General features: G+C 40.3%; 2 protein-coding genes across 3 annotated transcripts in view; one reads left to right on the plus strand and one right to left on the minus strand.

The window, feature by feature from the left end:
* MYO1D (myosin ID) overlaps window positions 1-25,518 on the minus strand; it is a 110,714-nt gene that overhangs the window by 78,690 nt on the left and 6,506 nt on the right. The gene's annotated exons all lie outside the window — the stretch shown is intronic.
* MAP3K14 (mitogen-activated protein kinase kinase kinase 14) overlaps window positions 1-25,518 on the plus strand; it is a 29,897-nt gene that overhangs the window by 247 nt on the left and 4,132 nt on the right. Inside the window, exons 2-12 of the mRNA XM_075845399.1 lie at window positions 9,894-10,144; window positions 17,587-17,659; window positions 17,964-18,153; window positions 19,021-19,506; window positions 19,631-19,768; window positions 20,414-20,543; window positions 21,889-22,020; window positions 22,297-22,401; window positions 22,716-22,879; window positions 23,893-24,043; window positions 25,240-25,473. Coding sequence (XP_075701514.1) covers window positions 9,910-10,144; window positions 17,587-17,659; window positions 17,964-18,153; window positions 19,021-19,506; window positions 19,631-19,768; window positions 20,414-20,543; window positions 21,889-22,020; window positions 22,297-22,401; window positions 22,716-22,879; window positions 23,893-24,043; window positions 25,240-25,473 — 2,038 coding nt within the window. The 5' untranslated portion in view covers window positions 9,894-9,909. The remainder of the gene's footprint in view (window positions 1-9,893; window positions 10,145-17,586; window positions 17,660-17,963; window positions 18,154-19,020; window positions 19,507-19,630; window positions 19,769-20,413; window positions 20,544-21,888; window positions 22,021-22,296; window positions 22,402-22,715; window positions 22,880-23,892; window positions 24,044-25,239; window positions 25,474-25,518) is intronic.

The raw sequence follows: 25,518 nt of genomic DNA on the forward strand, positions 1-25,518 counted from the left end.
AGGGCATGCCGGGTACAAGACAACTTTGTACAGCCTAGTTATGCGTGACCGAATGATCAGCAGCAAGCGTTTTCTTGTATGCACTTACATGCGAGTGCGAAAGTAGTCTATTTACTACCTTGCCCAAGGTCTGATACCGAAACAGTCAGAACTCCATAAGGTGAGTGAGGGGATACATATATGCACCCTCTAAGGAGTGTCATATCCCCTCTGCCTGTGCATGCCTATAACTTGCTTGTTTATACCGGCTCTATACATACCGATCATGTCTTCCGTGTACGCATACAAGCTCGATGGTATACGTGACCATTGACGTGGGGGCCTTCTCTTTTTATTACTATGTTTTCTTGCTTGCAGAGATTGCATGACACACATTCATTTTTGTATATTTACAACATTGGAATTGCAGCAGAAATAATATTTGAGAACAAAGGTTACAGTAATAGATATTTATGGCTGTGAATAACTTATCAGGGATGAATTTATCATGACAGGAGATATTTATTATGTATCGTGATAATCCGCTTTCATCACTGTGTACCGTCAGCAACTTTGATGTCTCTTACGGACTATATTTGATGCATGCCGTGGATCTGTAGGATAAAGACGTGCATCAATCATTAAAAACCCCAAGAAAGTATAAGTCCCTGCATTGCCCCCTCCTATTAAGTCATGAAAAATTATTTTGAGTCATTTATTAGTAATCGCTGCTCCTGGGAAAGCTGAATGACAACCAATAAAGCTCCCTTAGGGGTTGTCACCCGGCTCTTGGAGACCCTTTAACAAAAAAAAAAACTGTATTGTTTTCTTGTTTTAGATTAAACAAATGTAATAAAACTTGTCTGAATTCAACATAATAATAATAAAAAAATAAATAGTCTAGGTATGTAGTGATTTTAAAGGTAAGGGGCGTATTTCTGCATAACTAGGCAAATTTGCCATTGAGGAATCTGGGAAAGCTGGATGACTATGTGTGCCTATGTGGAGCTGTAATGCTGGTCTTATTGGTTGCCATCTAGTTTTTCCAGAAACAGATTTAATTATAAGTGATTGAAATGGAATTGTCAATGGCTGGAGAAAACTGAAGAAAATGTCTGACCCAGGCCTGCTTCACACAGCCATGTTTGGTCCGTGAGATATGGACCGTATGTCGGCCATATTTCCCAGACTGAACACAGTTCAGGTAGCCGGACTCCTAGCACCATAGTTATGTATGATGATAGGAGTCCCTGCCTCCCCGCAGGAATATTGTCCCATACTGAAAACAAGATTACATTACGGGACAGTATTCCTGCGGGGAGGCAGGGACTTCTAGCATTATGCATAACTATGGTGCTAGGAGTCCGGCTACCTGAACCGTGTTCAGTCCGGGAAATATGGCCGACATACGGTCTGCATCTCATGGACCAAACAGGAGCATGTAAAGCAGGCCTTAATATATGTGAAGCTTCACAACGTAACCACCAAAACTGTGTGGTCTCTGTCTTAGTACCCCATGTAATATAAAGAGGCTTTTCCGGTCTGCTATGACATATCTACATATTGTATTGGATACACACCACTTAGGTGGTCACCAATCCAATGAGCTGTTTCATTACTAACATTTGCTTACACTCGCAGGATATCATCTTAGAAAATGCTACTGTTTGATTTGTCTTTAAAGGGGTTAAAAAAATTGAAAAACATGGCTGCTTTCTCTCAAAACCACAGGTTGTGTCTGGTATTTTGACTCCGTGTCTTTGTAGTGAATGGGACTGACCTGCAATACCAGACACAAACTGTGGACAGGTGTGGCACTGTCTTTTGAATAAAACAGCCATGTTTCTCTAATCCTGTACAAACTCTAGGGCAGGGGTGATACTTTTCGGCACTCCAGCTGTTGTGAAACTACTATTCCAAGCATATTCCAAATAATAAAGCCCTTGGCTGTCAGGGCATACTGGGAGTTGTAGTTTCTCAACAGCTGGAGTGTCGAAGGTTGCTGACCCCTGCCCTAGGGAATGTTCAAAAAAATCATTTACATGTATAAGACTGAATAATTTCTGCAACAAATCTGCCGCATGGAAACACACCCCAATTCAGCGGAGCGTTTCTTTATATTGTAAGTTTGGCTGGAGCAGGGAGTTCATTCGCTTTGCTTGTTTAATGAAATACCAATTGACCGTTGTCATAAAATGCACAGTGGCACCTGCTTCCTTCTTTACAAACTTCCACACCAGGCATGCTATCAACAGATATCGTTACAACAATGTCAGCTGTTACAAAACTACAACTCCCAGCATGTCCTGACATTTACAGTCGTATACAATGTGCAATTCTCTACCTGTTGAAAATGTACTCCCAGTATGACCTGTCAGAACATGCTGGGAGTTGCAGCTTTAAATCAGCTGGAGAGCCACATGTGCAGACCACTGCGTATGTCAGCGAATGCTGGAAGTTGTAGTCTTACAACAGCTAGAAAGCCGCACATTGCAAAACACTGCAAAAATATGTCTAAGCGTCCTCTTCCATGGCCCCATATGGGCTGTGAAAACGAGCACCGATTGACGAGATTTATCATCGATCGGCGGCCGTTTACACCTTTCACAGGGAGCGATGATCGGAAATGTATGGGAAAAAATTATCGTTGCTACGATCGTTCGTCCCCATACAATTCCATCATATTTACACAGGGAGAGGTGCTGCCGACTAGCAAAAATGTTATTGGCCGCATAAACGATCAGATCAGCCGATGAACGGGTGTAATCTGCAATAGTCGGACCGACCGCGGTTCTATTCTACTGAACAAAACTTAGATCTCCATAGACTGTTTATTTCTGATCCAGTTTATTTTTTTTTAGCATCAGGATCAATGGGCGACACATTGAAAAACTGGTCAGACTGGTTAATCTATCATCAGTTTTTTAATCCATTTAGATCAGGGGAACTTGTATGTGTAGCAAGAATTCGTGGCACACAATGTAGAACATATTAGCTGTGGGGCATTGCTCTGCTACAGTCATGAAGACCTAGAAAGATTGACACAATTCGGCATCTTTGAATTGGGGACAGCAATGATTTTTGGGCTGAACATTGTCACAAAATGCTGATTGGCTGGAATTCACACTTATGCCGGATTTACACGAGCGTGTGCGTTTTGTGCGCGCAAAAGGTCCATAACAGCTCCGTGTGTCACCCTCGTATGATGCGCGGCTGCATGATATTCGCGCAGCCGCCATCATTATGACACTCTGTAAACAGAAAAGCACGTGGTGCTTTTCTGTTTTCTTTCATACTTTTTACTGCTGCTGCGCGAATCACGCGCGTCACACAGAAGTGCTTCCGTGTGCTGCGCGTGATTTTCACGCACCCATTGACTTCAATGGGTGCGTGATACGCGAACAACGCACAAATAACGGACATGTTGTGAGTTTTACGCAGCGGCCATACGCTGCGTGAAAATCACTGACAGTCTGAACGGCCCCATAGACTAACATAGGTCCGTGCGAGGCGTGTGAAAATCACGCACGTTGCACGGACGTATTACACGTTCGTCTAAATAAGCCCTGAACCAATGAGCATTGGGTTCCTAAAACTTGGGCATCTCACAGATCCTTCTCAGTAAATACAGTAATCTGCTTTGATGTGTGAGTTCAGTAGACTGGAAAGCACATTCTAGATTATTCTTTGAATTACCATCAAAATGGATTGATCCGACTATTGATTCAGATTTTCCCGCGTAAAACGATGCGGTTACGTTGCAGATGAATGCAATATGGCTGGCGTTGTACCTGGCTGTACTGAGCAGCTCAATGTAAACCTATAAATCCATCTGCTGCCAAAGATTCACCTAGTTTGAGATACCACATGTCAGCCTGTATGCGAGGTCACGGTTTAGCCCTAGCCTTATCGATACCACATTTATAACAGGCACATAAAGACGATGCAGTATACAGATGCCACAAGGTTCGATCACTATGATCCTTAAATCTACAAGATCTTATCTACTTTGTAATAATGATTGAGAGCTGGGCATCAATATACTTTATGCTATATAGTACCTGTAGAGCAGTAATCATAAATACTACCGACTGGGGAACATGTAAAAAAATCAAAGGCAAATAAATCCAGTAGTATTGAACAAAGAAGCGACCAATCAGATTACAGCTCTCATTTTTCTATGGCAGGCCGATAGCAGCAATACAATTATATATATATATATATATATATACATACACACACACACAAAATTATAATATGTACAATAAGGAGAGAAATTAATATCTGGTTTCAGTGTAGATAACAATCACCTAAAAAGTCTAGCCAGTCAAACATGGCTGGATTTTATCTTCTGGAGTCCTGTTACCGGGACCTACAGCAAATATTTATTATGAGATAAGAGTCATTCCACAATAGATTAAAAAGCACCCTGTACCACAATACTTTATTGACTATATTTTTAGGTTTTGACAAGAATAATGAATACCAATTCCAGCAGATGTGAAAAAACTCTTACTAGGCAGTATTGCAATATAGTGATCCTGCAGTAACATGTTAAGCTTAGATTGTCCAGGTGAGAGCGGACCGTAGTAATGACGACTTCTTTCCATGCCACCATACACATCCTAGGGCAATCCGGTTGATATCGGTGGGTTTAGACGACTAAGTTGCCTCTGTATCTAATCAAACATTATCAGATTGATCAGAGAAGCAGATAAAAGATTGTCGGAGGCAATGACCTGTGCACTCGGGGGATTATGTGATGCCAGGGTTGCACTGGCCAAGCCGATACCGTAAAATAGTGGTGCCAAAAGACAACTTCCTATGCGTAGCAGTCACCCACCTCATCTCACATGGCACTGAACAGGATCCAAAACCTCATGACTGACAACAACTTCTTGGATGGCAATGACTAATATTCTAGTGTGATGATAGGAATGAAGGCAAGCAAATTAATTTATCCATAATCATATCTCCAATACACCTTTACATCCTCCATCCACTTTTTGTTTTATTTGAATGAGTGTTTTGTGAGATGTAATTATTTTATGCAATACATTGTTTACGTGCAACTTGTAACCCTTGTATTTCCACAAGATGCATTATTAAGTGTAATAGTTATCTTATCAGCTTGTGTTATATATGGTGCAAAAGGTGTGGCAGATTTATTAAGACTGCAGAGCGATGGGTGAATAATTTAAGGGATGTCTGTGACGAAATACATGTCTCTAATACTTAAAGGGCATGTTGAATGAAGACTAGTAAAAATCCAACATGTCCAAGTCCCTACACCTGATGTGGGACAACAGGGCAATAGTCAAGTTGTCTCAATAATCGGTTTCTAAACAAAAAATGTAATATCTATAGCCACCATTGATTGTCTTAAAGAGGACCTGTCACTAGATCATATAAGTTGAACTGGTTTACTGACCTGAATAGCGCTGTCCCCCTGATTCCAGCACTGTTTTTCTTTTTTTCCTGGAACCCCCCCCCCCCCTATTCCGGAGATATGGCCCACTGTTGTGTTGGCTCCCTATAGGCTAATCTTCTGTAGCAAGCCAACAGGGAGTGAACTACCATCAAGCTGCCTCGCGCTGATTGGTCAGCATCAGAGGCAGGAAAGTTAGCTCCACCTCGTTGGCTAACTACAGCAAATTAGCCAATAGGGAGCCAACACAACAGTGGGCCATATTTCTGGAATGGGGGGGGGGGAGGGGTCCAGGAAACAGCGCTGGAATCAGGGAGGCAGCGCTATTCAGGTCAGTAAACAAGCTCAACTTATATTATCTAGTGACAGGTTCTCCTTAAGCAACTTCAAAAATCTTCTCAGCTGTTTGATAAATATGGTGCAAGTCACCAGACACTTTGTAAGACCCTCTTACTTCATATATAAAGCTGTATACTAGAATAACATTATTTCAATATGATTTTTGAACTTATGATATGTAATACTTAGTGCACCACTTCAAAGGACCATAAGGATAAACTGTAGGGAAAACGGGATCTGGTTTTCATTAAGAAGCCTGAATGCAGAAAGAGACGGGTCAGTTCGAGGCCCAGGCATTCTGAGTCACTTACTCATAAGAAACATATCCTGCTGTGCTCGCTGACTAATCTCCATACCTCTGAGCCTAGCAATGAAAGGAGATGGTCTACATTACACTGTGGAGGAGGGACCCTGGATACAGTTAGGAGTATACATGCAGGGATAGAAAACTGGATAAGCTTGTGGAAATTGTATAAAGATGGATTAATACCATAAGTTCACCAAAATATACGCACCATAATGCGTAGCAATAAAAGGTTGTATTCAGCTTTGGTTTTATATGGTTAGCTTGTATCCATTGTTCTTCTACTTCTAAATGTAGCCCCACTAGAGATTAACTGATGGGGAAGGAGGGGGCTGCTGGGGAAGTGGTTAGCGCATGCACAATTTATTAAATGGTGCCCATTTAATTAAATGGGTGACTGTGCAAATACTTGTTTGCGCCAGGTCCACCAGTGCAAGAGCCACTCTATACAATAGCTCTTCATTCTGGCTGATGGGGCACAAGGACCGGGGTTGTACTGACTGGACAATCCCTTTAAGACCAACCTTGAGTGTTGCAATAAATGGACTGGGATATTTCTATAACTTGGTACTCTAAGAAGTCATCACATGGATGTGCCGTTTAGGGTCTAGAAAATCAGGTTTAGGCAATGCCAGTGTGCATAGTGCTTCTCTGCCTCTTGTTTCCTGTTTATTACACACATACACTTTCCAGAATCGCAAAAAACATTTCTCATGAACTGCAGATCTAGACTAGAAGGAGGAGAAAGAGAGAGAGAGCGAGGGAGGGAGGGCCATAGTGTATCGTGCTGTTCAGATCGCTTTAAATCACACTATTAACTTTTTCATGTACCACTTCCAGATGTTAAACTGGTGCTATATCTGACTATATCCATTACATTACTTGATATGGGCATCCTGAATGTGAAGATTTACCTTTGGAGCCACTTTAAAGAATATGTTAGAGAAAAAAACTGTATACACTGTGGATAGAGGGTCCCATGGATATAAATATGAATGTCCCTCTCCTGGTGCATGCCCTTAGCTGTCACCTATAGCATCCTACCCAATGCGGTCCTTGAATAATAAACACACCACCCATTATTGCCAAACTCCTCCAGCATACTGTATAGAGCCCACACAGCGCTGCCAGAGCGTACTGGGGGTGGTCTACCTCTTTGAAAGGGATGCCACTGGTAATTCTCGAATATAAAGTAATCTTTCAGAACTGCACCCTTAGCCTCAGAAGCGCTCTTTTAAATTTTCCACTTTTACCCTGTAAACCTGTCAGCAGGACACAATGGTCTTGAGACACAGGCCATCCTAAAGCAGTCTGTGGCTGCTGCCAGGTTTGAATAATAATAAGCAAAAATAAGGGTAATAAATTATACAAAAAACTGAAACATGATAAGCACAAGTAGCACAAGAAACTATGTATAGAAGTAAACAGGATGAAGGGGCGGGAGCAAAAAAAAAAAAATAGAATACCAGCCAGGAGAGTAAGGTGGGCCAAGGAGTAACGGGAAAAGAAGAGGGGCGCAGCAAAGCGGGGACAGACGAGCATGGAAGAGGGAGGACCTGTTACTGGCAGGCTTCATTGACCTTCCGACAGAAACTGAAAGTAGTTGATATACAGTTCTTTAACGCTGGTTTCAGGCACATGGATTCAGCAGACAGCTGCCTGAGTAAGTGTGACTGTTTACATGTACTGTGAGTAGGCTTAGTGTATGCATGGTTTTTCTTGTTGGCCATGTGTCGGAGGATACATTTATAGGAATCAGAAGGTAACATTATGTGTGTGGTTTATACTGTATAACGTGACATTGATGAATTCCGAAAACCCCAGTATTACAATGAATAGCCTTAGCATCTATGCACATGCAGGTTTCTAACCTCTGCAGCTGAAGTAGGACAAGCGAAGCATTGACGGGAATTTGGTATTGCAACAGGAAAAGAAAAGATGTTCAAGACCGAGCAGGGACAAGACAAGTCTTGAGTATTGTTAGCTTTACCTTACGGCCGATTAAAAATGATCCTATAAAGTAGAAAAAATACCCATAGAAGTGTTGGTGAATGTGGCATGGTTCTTTGTTGTTGCAGCACTGGGGTCATGGGTTTGAGTCTAACCAGGTCTAGGTAGGGAATTTGCGTCTGATTTGTAAAAAAAAAAAAAACACACTTAAATTAAATGGCATCCCATGAAATATGTAAGTTCATCATAAGTAGTGAACTTTCCGAGCCTGATAGGCGATATGGATTGCCCAGAATGATGTCATGGTCTATTGATAAAATATTGGCAGTAACCGATAAATTATATTTTCCAGTGGTTGTCATTCACTGGGCTCCCTGGCACTTACCTTTGGGGGACCAGCAGTGTACCAAGTACACCGCTGGATTGAGTAATTTCTGAAGGTGGTGATACAAGAGATAAAGAATGCTTCTAATTGCTACTGAAGTCCTATTCACACATAGCAAAGAAAAAAAAAAAGGACCCCTTCTAGTGCCGGTTAATAAACACCCCAACACGCCTACTGACATGGGACACGAGGACTTGGTGCTTGCTCTCCCTATCTCTTTTTTATTTCTTTTTTTATATGAATTGTAGATGTTTTAGGGAAGAAGCAGCATTCTTAGATCCAGTCACAGAAATTATTTTTACAAGTTCTTTCAAGGACACAAAAAGTCTATATGGAACCCAAGAAAATAAAACCAGTAAGGCTATGTTCACATCTGTGTCAGGGCTTTTCATTGTTCTGCTCCGTCATAATAGCAGAACAAAGAAAAACAGGACACATTGACTTTAATGGGTTTCGTCGGCTTTCCATTACGTTAGCCATCATTTTGTCCGACAAAAATGATAGACTCTGTTATGGAGGCTCCTGAGAGAGCCTCCGACGCAGATGTGAACACAGCCTATAAAGTGGTAACAAAGACTAAAAACATAAAATGCGGATTAACAAAGAGTTTATGAAAAGTCTGATCACTTAGTGCGTTATTAGCATGGTCTTAGAAGCCCAATCCACACACACACATACATACATACATATATATATATATGTAAATCAATGGAATAGGTAGCACTGCAGAAGTACTTCAAGTGAAAAAATGTGCTTTTATTCACCCATCAATATACGACGCTTCAGCCCCCATCATGGGCCTTTCTCAAGCTATGATGTGTTATTTCCCATCCAGCCCAAGCGATGTCAGACTTCTCTCTAGATTATTGGTAGGTGTTTGGGCCTTTTAGAAAAATTAAAACTACAAATTGGAGAAACCACATATAGAGTCCTCCTTATGAGAATGGAGAAGTGAATATGTCCAGGACCAAGTGCTCCTCATTATAATGTTATAGCAATGACATAAGGAAATGAAAATCATGTTTGTCAAAACCAGTCCAGCCAGCTCTACCAGTCTAATCCTATTATAACTGGGAAGTGCATAAATCAGTAAGAATTATTTGCACTTGTCACAAGAATTGAAATAGAAGTGGTAAACATTGCGTTCAGTGATTCAAACAGATTTGCCTAGAATTTATGTTGCAAAATGTTGAAGTTGGTAGATGGCAATGTAGGCAGATATGGTAGTTCCTTCTATTACCCTAACCCAGGTTGTGATTCCCTACTTGTCTCCCTTTCCCAATATACCCACAGCACTCCAGCAAAAATCCTATAAGAGGGCAGGTTATTGCCTTAAAACGTAATAAAATAATCTTCTACTGTAATATTTTGATTGGCTACAAGTACCTCGACAAATTGTAAAAATGTAAATGGACATTAGATAATCCTGGACTAGTACATAGTCACATGTACAAAAGTATCAATGACTTATTGTCTATAGGAATGCTCATACTATAATTTTTCTTCAGGCTAAAGACAACAAACATGGCCATAGACTGCCACGACGGTCAAGAGGCAGTCTCCCCCAAGACCCCTGTGCACTCACTCAAGCTTATTAAGCCTCCTGAGCCGGGAGAAAAGACAACAGCTGAAGCCGGAATACCCAATGTTCTTCTTCAGAATAGGGACGGACACTGGGCCAAGCTGTTACTGAAGGGAACAGCCACAGAGACTAAAGAGAGCTCTACTTTGGGAATCTCTATCATAGCACAACCTGAATGTAAGATTTTGTCATATTATATATAGTTTCCAAATGTCCTTCATGCCTTGTTACTCGTAACGTTGTAATGTTTCTAAAAACTACCAAAGCCCGCCAAAATCAAGGAGCATGCACATCCAACTATAGAAATGTAACTCACATTTATCAGATCCAAAACATGATTAAAAAGACTGTATACAGAAAGACCAAATAGTGAACCATGATAAGATGTACAATTAAAGTGTCGAAGGAGCCCCCAAAGTACATACTTTGTGTCTGCACGTGCGCTTTATTATACTGGATGTATCTTTTTACTCCGATGTTATTAAATTGTTTCTTGCACAACTAGAGTTACCCCCATAGGATTGTCTATAGTGGATAGTTCTGCAGTCCAACATTATTTGAGGGGCTTCTATTACACCTTAATGTGGATCGCTATTTGGTCTTTTTGTTTAGTATTTTTAAATCATGTTTTGATTCTAATAAAATGTGAATTACACTAAGGCTGGGTTCACACGACCATGTTACGTCCGTAATGTACGGAACGTATTTCGGCCGGAAGACCCGGACCGAACACAGTGCAGGGAGCCGGGCTCCTAGTATCATAGTGATGTACGATGCTAGGAGTCCCTGCCTCGCTGCAGGACAACTGTCCCGTACTGTAATCATGATTACAGTACGGGACAGTAGTTCCACACAGAGGCAGGGACTCCTAGCATCGTACATCACTATGATGCTAGGAGCCCGGCTCCCTGCAGTGTGTTCGGTCCGGGTCTTCTAGTTGGATGTGCATGCTGCTGTATTTTTCCCTAGTATTTTTTTGTGTATTGTGTTTTATGGCAAAGACTTTGCACTTCTAACCTCCTTGGTGTCCCCGCTAATTCTTGGGATATATCTTCTAATGTTTTAGCTTCCAATTTCGTCTAGATCCCAATATAACCTCTCCTATATCTCCTCCTATTACTCCATATAACCTCTCCCTATATCTCCTCCTATTACTCCATATAACCTCTCCCTATATCTCCTGCTATTACTCCATATATCCTCTCCCTATACCTCCTCTTAATACTCCATATAACCTCCCCTATATCTCCTCCTACTACTCCATATAACCTCTTCCTATATCTCCTCCTATTACTCCATATAAAACTTCTCCATATATCTCCTCCTATTACTCCATATAACTTCTCCATATATCTCCTCCATATATCCTCTCCCTATACCTCCTCTTTATACTCCATATAACCTCCCCTATATCTCCTCCTATTACTCCATATAACCTCCCCCTATATCTCCTCCTATTACTCCATATAACCTCTTCCTATATCTCCTCCTATTACTCCATATAACCTCTCCCTATATCTCCTCCTATTACTCCATATAACCTCTCCCTATATCTCCTCCTATTACTCCATATAACCCCTCCTATATCTCCTCCTATTACTCCATATAACATCTCCCTAGATCTCCTCCTATTACTCCATATAACCTCTCCTATATCTCCTCCTATTACTCCATATAACCTCTCCCTATATCTCCTATTACTCCATATAACATCTCCCTATATCCCCTCCTATTACTCCATATAACCTCCCCTATATCTCCTCCTATTACTCCATATAACCTCTCCCTATATATCCTCCTATTACTCCATATAACCTCTCGCTATATATCCTCCTATTACTCCATATAACCTCTCGCTATATCTCCTCCTATTACTCCATATAACCTCTCGCTATATCTCCTCTTATTACTCCATATAACCTCTCCTATATCTCCTCCTATTACTCCATATAACCTCTCCTATATCTCCTCCTATTACTCCATATAACCTCTCCCTATATCTCCTCCTATTACTCCATATATCCTCTCCTTATATATCATCCTATTACTCTATATAACCTCTCCCTATATCTCCTCCTATTACACCATATAACCTCTCCCTATATCTCCTCCTATTACTCCATATAACATCTCCCTATATCTCCTCCTATTACTCCATATAATCTCTCCCTATATCTCCTCCTATTACTCCATATAACATCTCCCTATATCTCCTCCTATTACTGCATATAACCTCTCCCTATATCTCCTCCCATTACTCCATATAACCTCTCCCTATTACTCCATATAACCTCTTCCTATATCTCCTCCTATTACTCCATATAACCTCTCCCTATATCTCCTCCAATTACTCCATATAACCTTCCCTATATCTCCTCCTATTACTCCATATAACCTCTCCCTATATCTCCTCCTATTACTCCATATAACCTCTCCTATATCTCCTCCTATTACTCCATAACCTCTCCCTATATCTCCTCATATTACTCCATATAACATCTCCCTATATCTTCTCCTATTACTGCATATAACCTCTCCCTATATCTCCTCCCCTATATCTCCTCCTATTACTCCATATAACCTCTCCCTATATCTCCTCCTATTACTCCATATAACCCCTCCCTATATCTCCTCCTATTACTCCATATAACCTCCCCTATATCTCCTCCTATTACTCCATATAACCTCTCCCTATATCTCCTCCTATTACTCCATATAACCTCTCCCTATATCTCCTCCTATTACTCCATATAACCTCTCCCTATATCTCCTCCTATTACTCCATATAACCTCCCCTATATCTCCTCCTATTACTCCATATAACCTCTCCCTATATCTCCTCCTATTACTCCATATAACCTCTCCCTATATCTCCTCCTACTACTCCATATAACCTCTTCCTATATCTCCTCCTATTACTCCATATAAAACTTCTCCATATATCTCCTCCTATTACTCCATATAACTTCTCCATATATCTCCTCCATATATCCTCTCCCTATACCTCCTCTTTATACTCCATATAACCTCCCCTATATCTCCTCCTATTACTCCATATAACCTCCCCCTATATCTCCTCCTATTACTCCATATAACCTCTTCCTATATCTCCTCCTATTACTCCATATAACCTCTCCCTATATCTCCTCCTATTACTCCATATAACCTCTCCCTATATCTCCTCCTATTACTCCATATAACCCCTCCTATATCTCCTCCTATTACTCCATATAACATCTCCCTAGATCTCCTCCTATTACTCCATATAACCTCTCCTATATCTCCTCCTATTACTCCATATAACCTCTCCCTATATCTCCTCCTATTACTCCATATAACATCTCCCTATATCCCCTCCTATTACTCCATATAACCTCCCCTATATCTCCTCCTATTACTCCATATAACCTCTCCCTATATATCCTCCTATTACTCCATATAACCTCTCGCTATATATCCTCCTATTACTCCATATAACCTCTCGCTATATCTCCTCCTATTACTCCATATAACCTCTCGCTATATCTCCTCTTATTACTCCATATAACCTCTCCTATATCTCCTCCTATTACTCCATATAACCTCTCCTATATCTCCTCCTATTACTCCATATAACCTCTCCCTATATCTCCTCCTATTACTCCATATATCCTCTCCTTATATATCATCCTATTACTCTATATAACCTCTCCCTATATCTCCTCCTATTACACCATATAACCTCTCCCTATATCTCCTCCTATTACTCCATATAACATCTCCCTATATCTCCTCTTATTACTCCATATAATCTCTCCCTATATCTCCTCCTATTACTGCATATAACCTCTCCCTATATCTCCTCCCATTACTCCATATAACCTCTCCCTATTACTCCATATAACCTCTTCCTATATCTCCTCCTATTACTCCATATAACCTCTCCCTATATCTCCTCCAATTACTCCATATAACCTTCCCTATATCTCCTCCTATTACTCCATATAACCTCTCCCTATATCTCCTCCTATTACTCCATATAACCTCTCCTATATCTCCTCCTATTACTCCATATAACCTCTCCCTATATCTCCTCATATTACTCCATATAACATCTCCCTATATCTTCTCCTATTACTGCATATAACCTCTCCCTATATCTCCTCCCCTATATCTCCTCCTATTACTCCATATAACCTCTCCCTATATCTCCTCCTATTACTCCATATAACCCCTCCCTATATCTCCTCCTATTACTCCATATAACCTCCCCTATATCTCCTCCTATTACTCCATATAACCTCTCCCTATATCTCCTCCTATTACTCCATATAACCTCTCCCTATATCTCCTCCTATTACTCCATATAACCTCTCCCTATATCTCCTCCTATTACTCCATATAACCTCCCCTATATCTCCTCCTATTACTCCATATAACCTCTCCCTATATCTCCTCCTATTACTCCATATAACCTCTCCTATATCTCCTCCTATTACTCCCTATATCTCCTCCTATTACGCCATATAACCTCTCCCTATATCTCCTCCTATTACTCCATATAACCTCCCCTATGTCTCCTCCTATTACTCCATATAACCTCTCTCTATATTTTCTCCTAATACTTTATAGAACATCTCCCTAGATCTCCTCCTATTACTCCATATAACCTCTCCTATATCTCCTCCTATTATTCCATATAACCTCTCCCTATATCTCCTCCTATTACTCCATATAACCTCTCCCTATATCTCCTCCTATTACTCCATATAACCTCTCCCTATATCTCCTCCTATTACTCCATATAACCTCTCGTTATATCTCATCCTATTACTACATATAACCTCTTCCTATATATCCTCCTATTACTCCATATAACCTCTCGCTATATCTCCTCCTATTACTCCATATAACCTCTCCTATATCTCCTCCTATTACTCCATATAACCTCTCGCTATATCTCCTCCTATTACTCCATATAACCTCTCGCTATATATCCTCCTATTACTCCATATAACCTCTCGCTATATATCCTCCTATTACTCCATATAACCTCTCGCTATATCTCCTCCTATTACTCCATATAATCTCTCGCTATATCTCCTCCTATTACTCCATATAACCTCTCCTATTACTCCATATAACCTCTCCCTATATATCCTCCTATTACTCCATATAACCTCTCGCTATATATCCTCCTATTACTCCATATAACCTCTCGCTATATATCCTCCTATTACTCCATATAACCTCTCGCTATATCTCCTCCTATTACTCCATATAACCTCTCCCTATATCTCCTCCTATTACTCCATATAACCTCTCGCTATATATCCTCCTATTACTCCATATAACCTCTCTCTATATATCCTCCTATTACTCCATATAACCTCTCGCTATATATCCTCCTATTACTCCATATAACCTCTCGCTATATATCCTCCTATTACTCCATATAACCTCTCGCTATATCTCCTCCTATTACTCCATATAACCTCTCCTATATCTCCTCCTATTACTCCATATAACCTCTCGCTATATCTCCTCCTATTACTCCATATAACCTCTCCCTATGTCTTCTCCTATTACTCCATATAACCTCTCCCTATATCTCCTCCTGTTACTCCATATAACCTCTCCCTATATCTCCTCCTATTACTCCATATAACCTCTCCCTATATCTCCTCCTGTTACTCCATATAACCTCTCGCTATATCTCCTCCTATTACTCCAAATAACCTCTCCCTATATCTCCTCCTATCACTCCATATAACCTCTCCCTATATCTCCTCCTAATACTCCATATAACCTCTCCCTATATCTCCTCCTATTGCTCCATATAACCTCTCGCTATATCTCCTCCTATTACTCCATATAACCTCTCGCTATATCTCCTCCTATTACTCCATATAACCTCTCCCTATATCTCCTCCTAATACTCCATATAACCTCTCCCTATATCTCCTCCTATTGCTCCATATAACCTCTCGCTATATCTCCTCCTATTACTCCATATAACCTCTCCCTATATATCCTCCTATTACTCCATATAACCTCCCCCTATATCTCCTCCTATTACTCCATATAACCTCTCGCTATATCTCCTCCTATTACTCCATATAACCTCTCGCTATATCTCCTCCTATTACTCCATATAACCTCTCCTATATCTCCTTCTATTACTCCATATAACCTCTCGCTATATCTCCTCCTATTACTCCATATAACCTCTCGCTATATATCCTCCTATTACTCCATATAACCTCTCACTATATCTCCTCCTATTACTCCATATAACCTCTCCCTATATCTCCTCATTACTCCATATAACCTCTCCTATATCTCCTCCTATTACTCCATATAACCTCTCGCTATATCTCCTCCTATTACTCCATATAACCTCTCGCTATATATCCTCCTATTACTCCATATAACCTCTCGCTATATCTCCTCCTATTACTCCATATAACATCTCCCTATATCTCCTCCTATTACTCCATATAACCTCTCCCTATATCTCCTCCTATTACTCCATATAACCTCTCCCTATATCTCCTCCTATTACTCCATATAACCTCTCCCTATATCTCCTATTACTCCATATAACCTCTCCCTATATCTCCTCCTATTACTCCATATAACCTCTCCCTATATCTCCTCCTATTACTCCATATAACCTCTCCCTATATCTCCTCCTATTACTCCATATAACCTCTCCCTATATCTCCTCCTAATACTCCATATAAACTCTCCCTATATCTCCTCCTATTACTCCATATAACCTCTCCCTAGATCTCCTCCTATTACTCCATATAACCTCTCCCTATATCTCCTATTACTCCATATAACCTCTCCCTATATCTCCTCCTAATACTCCATATAACCCCTCTATATATCTCCTCCTATCACTCCATATAACCTCTCCTATATCTCCTCCTATTACTCCATATAACCTCTCCCTATATCTCCTCCTATTACTCCATATAACCTCTCCCTATATCTCCTCCTATTACTCCATATAACCTCTCCCTATATCTCCTCCTATTACTCCATATAACCTCTCCCTATATCTCCTCCTAATACTCCATATAACCCCTCTATATATCTCCTCCTATTACTCCATATCACCTCTCCCTATATCTCCTCCTATCACTCCATATAACCTCTCCTATATCTCCTCCTATTACTCCATATAACCTCTCCTATATCTCCTCCTAATACTCCATATCACCTCTCCCTATATCTCCTCCTAATACTCCATATAACATCTCCCTATATCTCCTCCTATTACTCCATATAACCTCTCCTATATCTCCTCCTATTACTCTATATAACCTCTCCCTATATCTCCTCCTATTACTCCATAAACCTCTCCTATATATCCTCCTATTACTCCATATAACCTCTCCCTATATCTCCTATTACTCCATATAACCTCTCCCTATATCTCCTATTACTCCATATAACCTCTCCCTATATCTCCTCCTATTACTCCATAAACCTCTCCTATATATCCTCCTATTACTCTATATAACATCTCTCTATAACTTCTCCTACTATTACTCCATTTAATGTTTAACAGCCCAATCTTGAATACTACATACAGATTATAAACAGAAATGCTTTGTATCACACTTCAGGTGAGAATAATCCAGAGATATGTCCCACTTCCCAGGAAGGACCCCTGTACATCACAGATTCCAAGCAGTACAGGTAATGGAACTTATCCGTCCTACTAATGAAACCTGGGGATTATTCTAATAATTGCATCAAGTTATAAATTTATTTTTTATTTTTATTTTTGCTCTGAGGGTACCCCATGGGTTGTTTCCTTGTAATTACAGCTTTCATAAGGATAACAATTCTGTGATCTAGAAAAAAAATTTTATTACAATGAATGGTATCGGTACATCTTCCAATCACGATCGTTCCCATGCCATAGAACTGGTTTCCTACTTTGTCAGTATGGACAGAAGCTTCTGCAGGTATCATCACATTTCTCTATATATTTTTACAGTTTAACTGAATGCATTGAGCATATTCCAAACAATGTGGTAAATGCAAGAGAAGGAAAATTTGCACAGGAACCACGATTTCCAAAAAACAAGAAAAAGAGGCGGAAAAGGAGTGTCAAGAATAAAAGTGCTACATCAGGCAAAAGCCAGACCACTCCAGAACAGGAGACCCGCACACCGATACCTGTCCAGGTAATGTCAGATAAGCCCAAATACATCAGAGCATTGCCAGGAATGTATGTACGTTATTTGGGGAACTCGGGCTGATAGTTGTCAGACAACCGCATAAAATGTATGGCCACCTTGAGAGAATCTTGTATGAAGCAAGAGCGCCATCATGTGGTGATTAGAAGCAGTTATCTATAATCTGCTTGTATATACTATACATTTCTTTATAAACCCATTGTAAACATCAATTGTGGCTCCCCTTAATTGACAAATAAAAAGAAAGAAAAAATTTGGCAGTTAATGTAAGTAGTAGATCAGATTTGGCGGCAATAAGTCAGTGTGAAAAAAAACAACATCAGTTGACACTGCAAAATTGTGGGACGCTAGTAAGCCAGCTGAACATTGAATTATGTATGTTCAATAAACACTCTAATTCATCTGCACATAACCCTTTCTTTAAAGGGGGTGTCTCATGAAGACAAATCCCTTTCAGAAGGAAGGCACCACGGGCGATCAGTTGATCACTGCGTGTTCGTATTTTACACTCTCGGCAAAAAGCTGATTTTGCTAGAAGGAAGTTTTCGTCAGAAATCAAATAAATGGATGTACTTGAAGCTCACCACTGCGCTCATAAAGGGGGGTCCCATGAAGGGGATCCCGTATGATGTCTGTATGTATAATAGGTTGTATGGAAAGGGTTTGTATATGACCATCCATGCAGCTGGGAAAAGAAGCAGAGAGGAGGTGACAATGAATTTTGTGGTCTTTGTCTGCTTTCACTAAACTATGTTTCTATGTTTAACATGTAAGGTACACAGAGTTTTTCAATTGGGAATCTAGAACTTTTGCTGATCAATTTTAAATATTGTTTTTTGTTTTTTTTTGCTATAGGATGAAGATTCGCAGTCAAAACAATGGCATACGAATGATATGCAGAATTACTGCTCCACTCAACGACCCACTAAAAACATTAAATACCCACCTCCAAACTTACAGCCCTTTGCTGATGACAACCAAAAAGTGCTCCACAAGCTTATCAGTCCATCTCAGTACATTTACCATGTGGGTGCTGGAAAGCTTCAACCACCAACCAATCTATCACGTGTGCCAGAACCGATTGATCGATTATCAGGAATTATTACTGCCTTGGGGCTTGATGATTATGAAGGAAAGATTACCCCACATTGGGGTTTCTCCAAGTTTACTGACTTCTGTACAGACTCAAAAACCCAATCTGTGGAAGAGGGGGTATTGTTGGCTCTTAAGGATAGTGTGAGCTTTGGAGAACCCCACAACTTGTGCACATTAGCCAAATCCTGGAAGAAAGATGATGATCAGGAAGAACCTGTGGACAATGAAGGGATCCTATTGAAAACGGTATAACAATATATTGGACTTAATTTTGTATTGGGTATATGTTTATGGTCACTTTGGATCCCCACCACATTTTTCAAGCAATATATATATCACAGCTAACATGATCATCCATAATTCTCTTTAGGAACTCAGGATGGAAGATTATGAGTACAGAACGGACACCCACTGGGCAAAGAGTTCAGAAGTGCTGGGTAGTGGTGCATTTGGAGATGTGTTCCTAGGAGAGGACACCAAAACTGGATTTCAATTTGCAGCAAAAAAAGTAAGTATGATTTCTGCATAAATGTCCTAAATTGTATAGTTTCATATATGTGCCTGGAATACACTATTAATTAGAACTGTCAAGGATAAATGTGTTGTCCGACGCCCTATAAGAGAGAGAATAGCCGTTGCAAAGAGTATGTCCTACTCTGGTCAAATTAGTGCATCCATATATTACATGGCCGTCCATTTATTTGAATGGGAACCATGTAACACTGCATTTGCCCCTTAGCAGCTGCATAAGTCTTTAGCAGCTAGACTATTGCTTAGGGCTGGAGTGGCTTTCTTTAGAGAGTAGGACCTTGCTTTAAAGTGGGTCCTTCCCCTATACACGCTTGAGATACGTATTTTGTGCCAGAGTGAGCTATTATTCACACAATACCCTCCTATACAGACCAGTGCTGACGACCATGCAGCCAGCACCAGTATAGCCCTATCTGGCTCCCCTCCCCCTGGATAAACCCTAACTTGTTCCTGGGAGCCACATGCCCTACCTTATGATTCCTGCAGGCATGCTAGCCCGCTCGTCTTGCTTTCATGTGGTTTTAACACTTGCTTCTCTGCCAATATGAAACAGCAGGTGGAAATTAGTAGTTAAATTAACATGCCCAAATGCCAATTTTTTTTTCCCCTCTTCTTTTTTCAGATTAATATTGACAGTTTTCGATCTGAGGAGCTGACATGCTGCCTGGCCGTAGCTTCTGACAAAATAATCCCAGTGTATGGGGCAGTCCGAGAAGGACCCTGGATCACTGTATTTATGAAGCTCATGAATGGTAAGGTTCATGACTAGTGATGGTCACTTGTTATAAACTAGAACAAGACCTAAAATAAAAGTGGATTTCCTTATCGGTTTTAATCCTTTTTGGGCCAGACATAGATAAACACTCATGACTAGTTTATTAGGTATTCTTTGCCAGATAAGACAATGAATCATTGGTGAAGACAGTCAGTCAGACACCTGGGTCAACCTTTTTAAAGCGACTTCATCAGAAAGTGGCACATTTTTTTCAAAATATTTTTTGGTGCGGAAAAGTGTTTATGTTTGATCACATCTATAGATGTACATAAATTAGGACATATTGCTGTTTTCACGAGTGTTGACATCAAGTGGTTACAGGCCTTACAGCTTATGGTGAAATTGAATGCTATTACCTCATTATCACTATTAGGGCTCATTCAGATGAACGTGAATCCCGTCCATGTGCTTTGCGTTGAAACAATGCAAAGCACACGGCCCCATTTCAATGGGGCTATTCACACATGCATACGTTTTCACGCAGTGAGAGTCCGTTGCGTGACACTCACTGCATGTACTATATTGGTGCGTTCTCGTGCACCCAGCCGCCCATTGAAGTCAAGGGGTGCGTGAAAACCACGGACAGCACACGGATGGATGCACATCCGTGTGCTGTCCGTGTTTTACTCATCAATTACGAGAAAGAAAAAAAAAAGAAAATCTTGCGAGTGCGTGAAAACCACATGCCACTCGCAACGCACACGGACAGATTTCCGTTCGTTTTTTACACTTATAAAATCTGTCACGCTTAGGGATGTCGACAGAACGGCGGTTGCTAGACCAAGATACGCAGCTTTCACAATGGTAGACAGTACAATGGTACTACAACAGGAAGAACTAAGAAAGATAAAAAGGATTCACTATTTAATCTCAAACATAAATGGTTCTAAAACATGATAAATAAAGAAGCAGCATTTATGCTGATGCTTCTTATATATGCACATCTGCAGTCATGTTTCATATGTATTTTAAATCTGGTTCTGTCAACATTTTTACTACCATGTGAAGGGTTAATGACAGTATAGCAGGTCTATTGTACTGCCTGACCAAGACAGTCAGCTTTCACAATGATACATTATACAATAATACCTTACAAAGTAACAGTTAACGATGACCTAGATGTTCTCAGCCAAATCTAAAATGTGTGGAACATTTATCTGCAGTTGAGTCTTCATCATGGGTACTTGGCTTGGGCGGATCAGGTATATGATCTAAAATCTTGCACATCATATTTCTGTGTGTTGGGGACTAGACTTGCATGGTGTTTTACAGTATGCTTCTGACAACAGTGGAGGAAATTGGTGTCAATTACATTTTTTCAGGTGGATCTCTGGGCCAGCTGATCAAAAAAAGTGGCTTCTTAGCAGAAGACCGGGCCCTATATTACACAGGGCAAGTACTGCAAGGCCTAAAACATCTTCATACTGCCAATATACTGCACGGAGACATAAAAGGTCCGTACCACGTTTTTGTTTTGGTCCCTTCAACTTTGAAAGTCCACCTTTACACATTTAATGACCAGTCGATGAGAACGATCAGAATATATTATAGTTGATAGTTTGATTGCTAGTGTTCTCCTAAGTGCTGTGCCCCTTTAGCTTTTAACTCGGAGACCTCCTGAAGGCAGAGAGTCATTGAAATGAATAGGACTGTAATGCACATGACACATAAGAAGATATGTTAAGGCAAACTTTTTCCTTTTTCCTTAAAGTTTTCTTTTCTATTTACAGCGGACAATGTACTCCTGTCTGATAATGGAGAAAAGGTATACTTGTGTGATTTTGGGCATGCAGCACAACTCCCTCCGAGTGGTTGTAAATCACAGCTATTGACAGGTAGGTGACAGTGTTGGATAATGACAAATTACCAGGTTTTAAAAAGAACAAAAAACATTATTTACCTTTGCTCCACAAAAAACTGTCCAGAAAAACCTAAATGCCAAATGAGAACGTGTATGAGCACCTTTAAAGATTGAATACTAGGCAAAAAGTCTTCCCTAATTCAAGTATTTCAATTATCGTTGGACTAGTGTATAACTAAACTATGATTATAAGTTTGGCTACAATAATAACGGATGAAATAAAAAACCGTATTTCCGATATGTTATTGTTTATATGACCATAGTAATTGTACCTATTGTGTCCCAAAGGTGACTATGTCCCAGGTACTGAAACACACATGGCCCCTGAGTTAGTGCGTGGGGAACCTTGTGACACAAAACTAGATGTGTGGAGTGCATGTTGTATGCTTCTTCATATGCTGAATGGCTGGCATCCGTGGAGCCGCACACACCAAGCGCCCTTATGTCTCAAGGTGAGTATATTAATATTATCAAAGAAAATAGGACGCACAAAGCAATAGAGGGCCTTTCGAACTTTTTAAACCCATTTTATATTACATAAAATAAATCAGCAAAAAAAAATAAGCTGAGTAAGCTTATGAAAACATTGAATTACTTAAAGGTTTTACCGGGACCAAAAATTGCATTGCATTCATATTTTTATGTGAAAAGAAGCAACTTACTAATGTACTTTAATTTAAAATTCGGTACTAAATCGTGCAGTTCAAACCCGGTGAATTGTTGCCGGAAGTCCTGTAGCTTTTCTAATATTGATGACACGGCCCCACGTAATAAAAATATTATTGCAATGCAATTTTTGTTCCCCGGATAACCCCTTTAACATATACTGATCCTGAGTTACAGTCTGTATTACAGTCCAGAGCTGCATTCACAATTCTGCTGGTTGGCAATGGTAGCAGTCGACAAACTTGTCAGACACATCCTTAACAGCTTAGCCGAGCTTCTATACCGAGTTGGGACAGTTGGCGTGTCCTACAACAGATCCGAATGTGAATGCAGCTCTAGACTGCAATACTGAATGTAAAGCAGGATCAGTACAACATATTTAATCCAATGTATTTACAAACTTACCAAACTATTTATGTAGATGAATTCTAAATGTAAATTGATAGGGCAAACAATCGTTCATATGAACTCTTGTTCCGGATCATTACCCTTTGTAAACAGGGCAACGATCAGCCGATGAACGAGCAAACACTCGTTCATCGGCTGATCATATCGTTTATGCAGCAGAAAATATAATTGTTGTTGGCAGCACATCTACCAGTGTAAACAGGGAGATGTGCTGCCGACATGATGAAAATGTATGAGCACAAGCGATCGTAGCAACGATCGCTCATCCCCATACATTACTGTTAATTGCTCCTTGTGAAAGGAGAAAACGGGCGTCAATCAATACGTTGTTTTGTCGATCGGCGCTCGTTTTTACGGCTCATAACGGTTTATATTCATCTTCTATTCTTAGATTGCCACAGAACCACCACCTTTGCAAGAAATACCCTCTAGCTGTCACCATCTAACACGCAATCTTATAGTGGATGGACTACAGAAGAATCCCAGTAACAGAGCAGATGCGGTGGATCTCATTCAAAAAGCGGACATTGCACTTAGAAAAAGTAAGCACTATACTAATGTCCGGTATCTTTTGATATTGAAACTGGCAAACAATAGCATAGATAATACATGCTGTTACTAAGAATACTACATACCTCCGAGAGGGGAGTTTAAGTCTTAAATAAGCCAGAAGAGTAAGACCTGTATGCAAAGAAGCCAAAGCATATTAACTGGTTCCCGACCGCTGGCTGTATTTTTACGGCCAGCGGTCAGGGTCTTTAAAACCCGAGCCATACACTTTTTACGGCTCGGGTTTTAACTTGCTGCCCACGCGATCGGGCAGCTGAATGTCGGGTCTTCGGCTGTCAGTGACTGCCGGGGACCCTGAGGAGAGGATAGAAGCAGCTTTCGCTGCTTCTGTCTTCTCCGATGTCTTTTTACACAGCGCTCAATGAACGCTGTGTATAGGAATAGAGAAAGCAGCAGCGGCGCTGTCTCTATTCCTTCCGGTGATCATGTGACTGGTCACATGATCGCCGGGTGCCGTTACAGACAGACTGCTGCTGGGTCGGTCTTACTAGACCCAGCACAGCCCAGTTAGTGACAATCGTCACTATGAGAGGGCTGATTTCCCCTGTAACTGCTGTGCAGCTCCAGTTACAGTGGAAAAGCATGGTGTAAAAGAAAGAAAAAATATATATAAAGTTCCCCAAAGGTCTTTTTTGACCATTGATGGACAGACCATAGTAATAAAAAAATAGTAAAGTAAAGTGCAAAAAAAAAAAAAAATAATAAATACACATAAAATACCCATCCCAAAAAAAAACATTCCCCCCCCCCGCAAATCATTGTTGTAACGCTAGCGCTGACCCAATTACCCTAATATAGACGATTACAAATAAAAGGTCTAATTTAGTGTAACACTGTTATTACCAAACAAAATAGCTGAAATGTAAAAAAGCTTATTTTTTTACTATTATTTTAAAACTTTATGAATAAAAATTCTAAAATAGCAAAAAAGGTGTGTAGAAAAACAATAAAAAAAAGAAACCTGCATGGTCTACGTAAAAAACGTCACAAAAATCACGTCGTTAGCCCAACAAATAAAAAAGTTATAGCCATTTAACTAACACGTGCTAAAAATGGCTAAACGGTGTCTGGTCCTGAAGGCGCAAAATAGCCCAGTCCTGAACTGGTTAATAAACCAATACCAGACATGGAGATGCTTATAATAATTACATGTCTTTCTTTCTTCTAGTTGGAGGTCTGAAATCATCATATAACACAGAATACAGGGAACCTCGAATATTCCCTCCTACCTTGACAGAAGTCCCAGAGGTCCCTGGTTCTCAGCTAAAGACTTTACATAAGGAGGCCATGATTGTACAGGGGTACAGTATGCAGCAGATAACAGAAGATGCTTCCTTAAGTCACAAAAGTGTGGAACAAGCCAGGATTACATGCCAATCAGAGATTGAACGCTTAGAACTAGGTAACGTGTGTTGATATGACTTTTTGAAAAGAATCCTTAAAGGAT

This window comes from Rhinoderma darwinii, chromosome 13 (assembly GCF_050947455.1).
Source record: "Rhinoderma darwinii isolate aRhiDar2 chromosome 13, aRhiDar2.hap1, whole genome shotgun sequence".
Classification (NCBI taxonomy): Eukaryota; Metazoa; Chordata; class Amphibia; order Anura; family Rhinodermatidae; genus Rhinoderma; species Rhinoderma darwinii.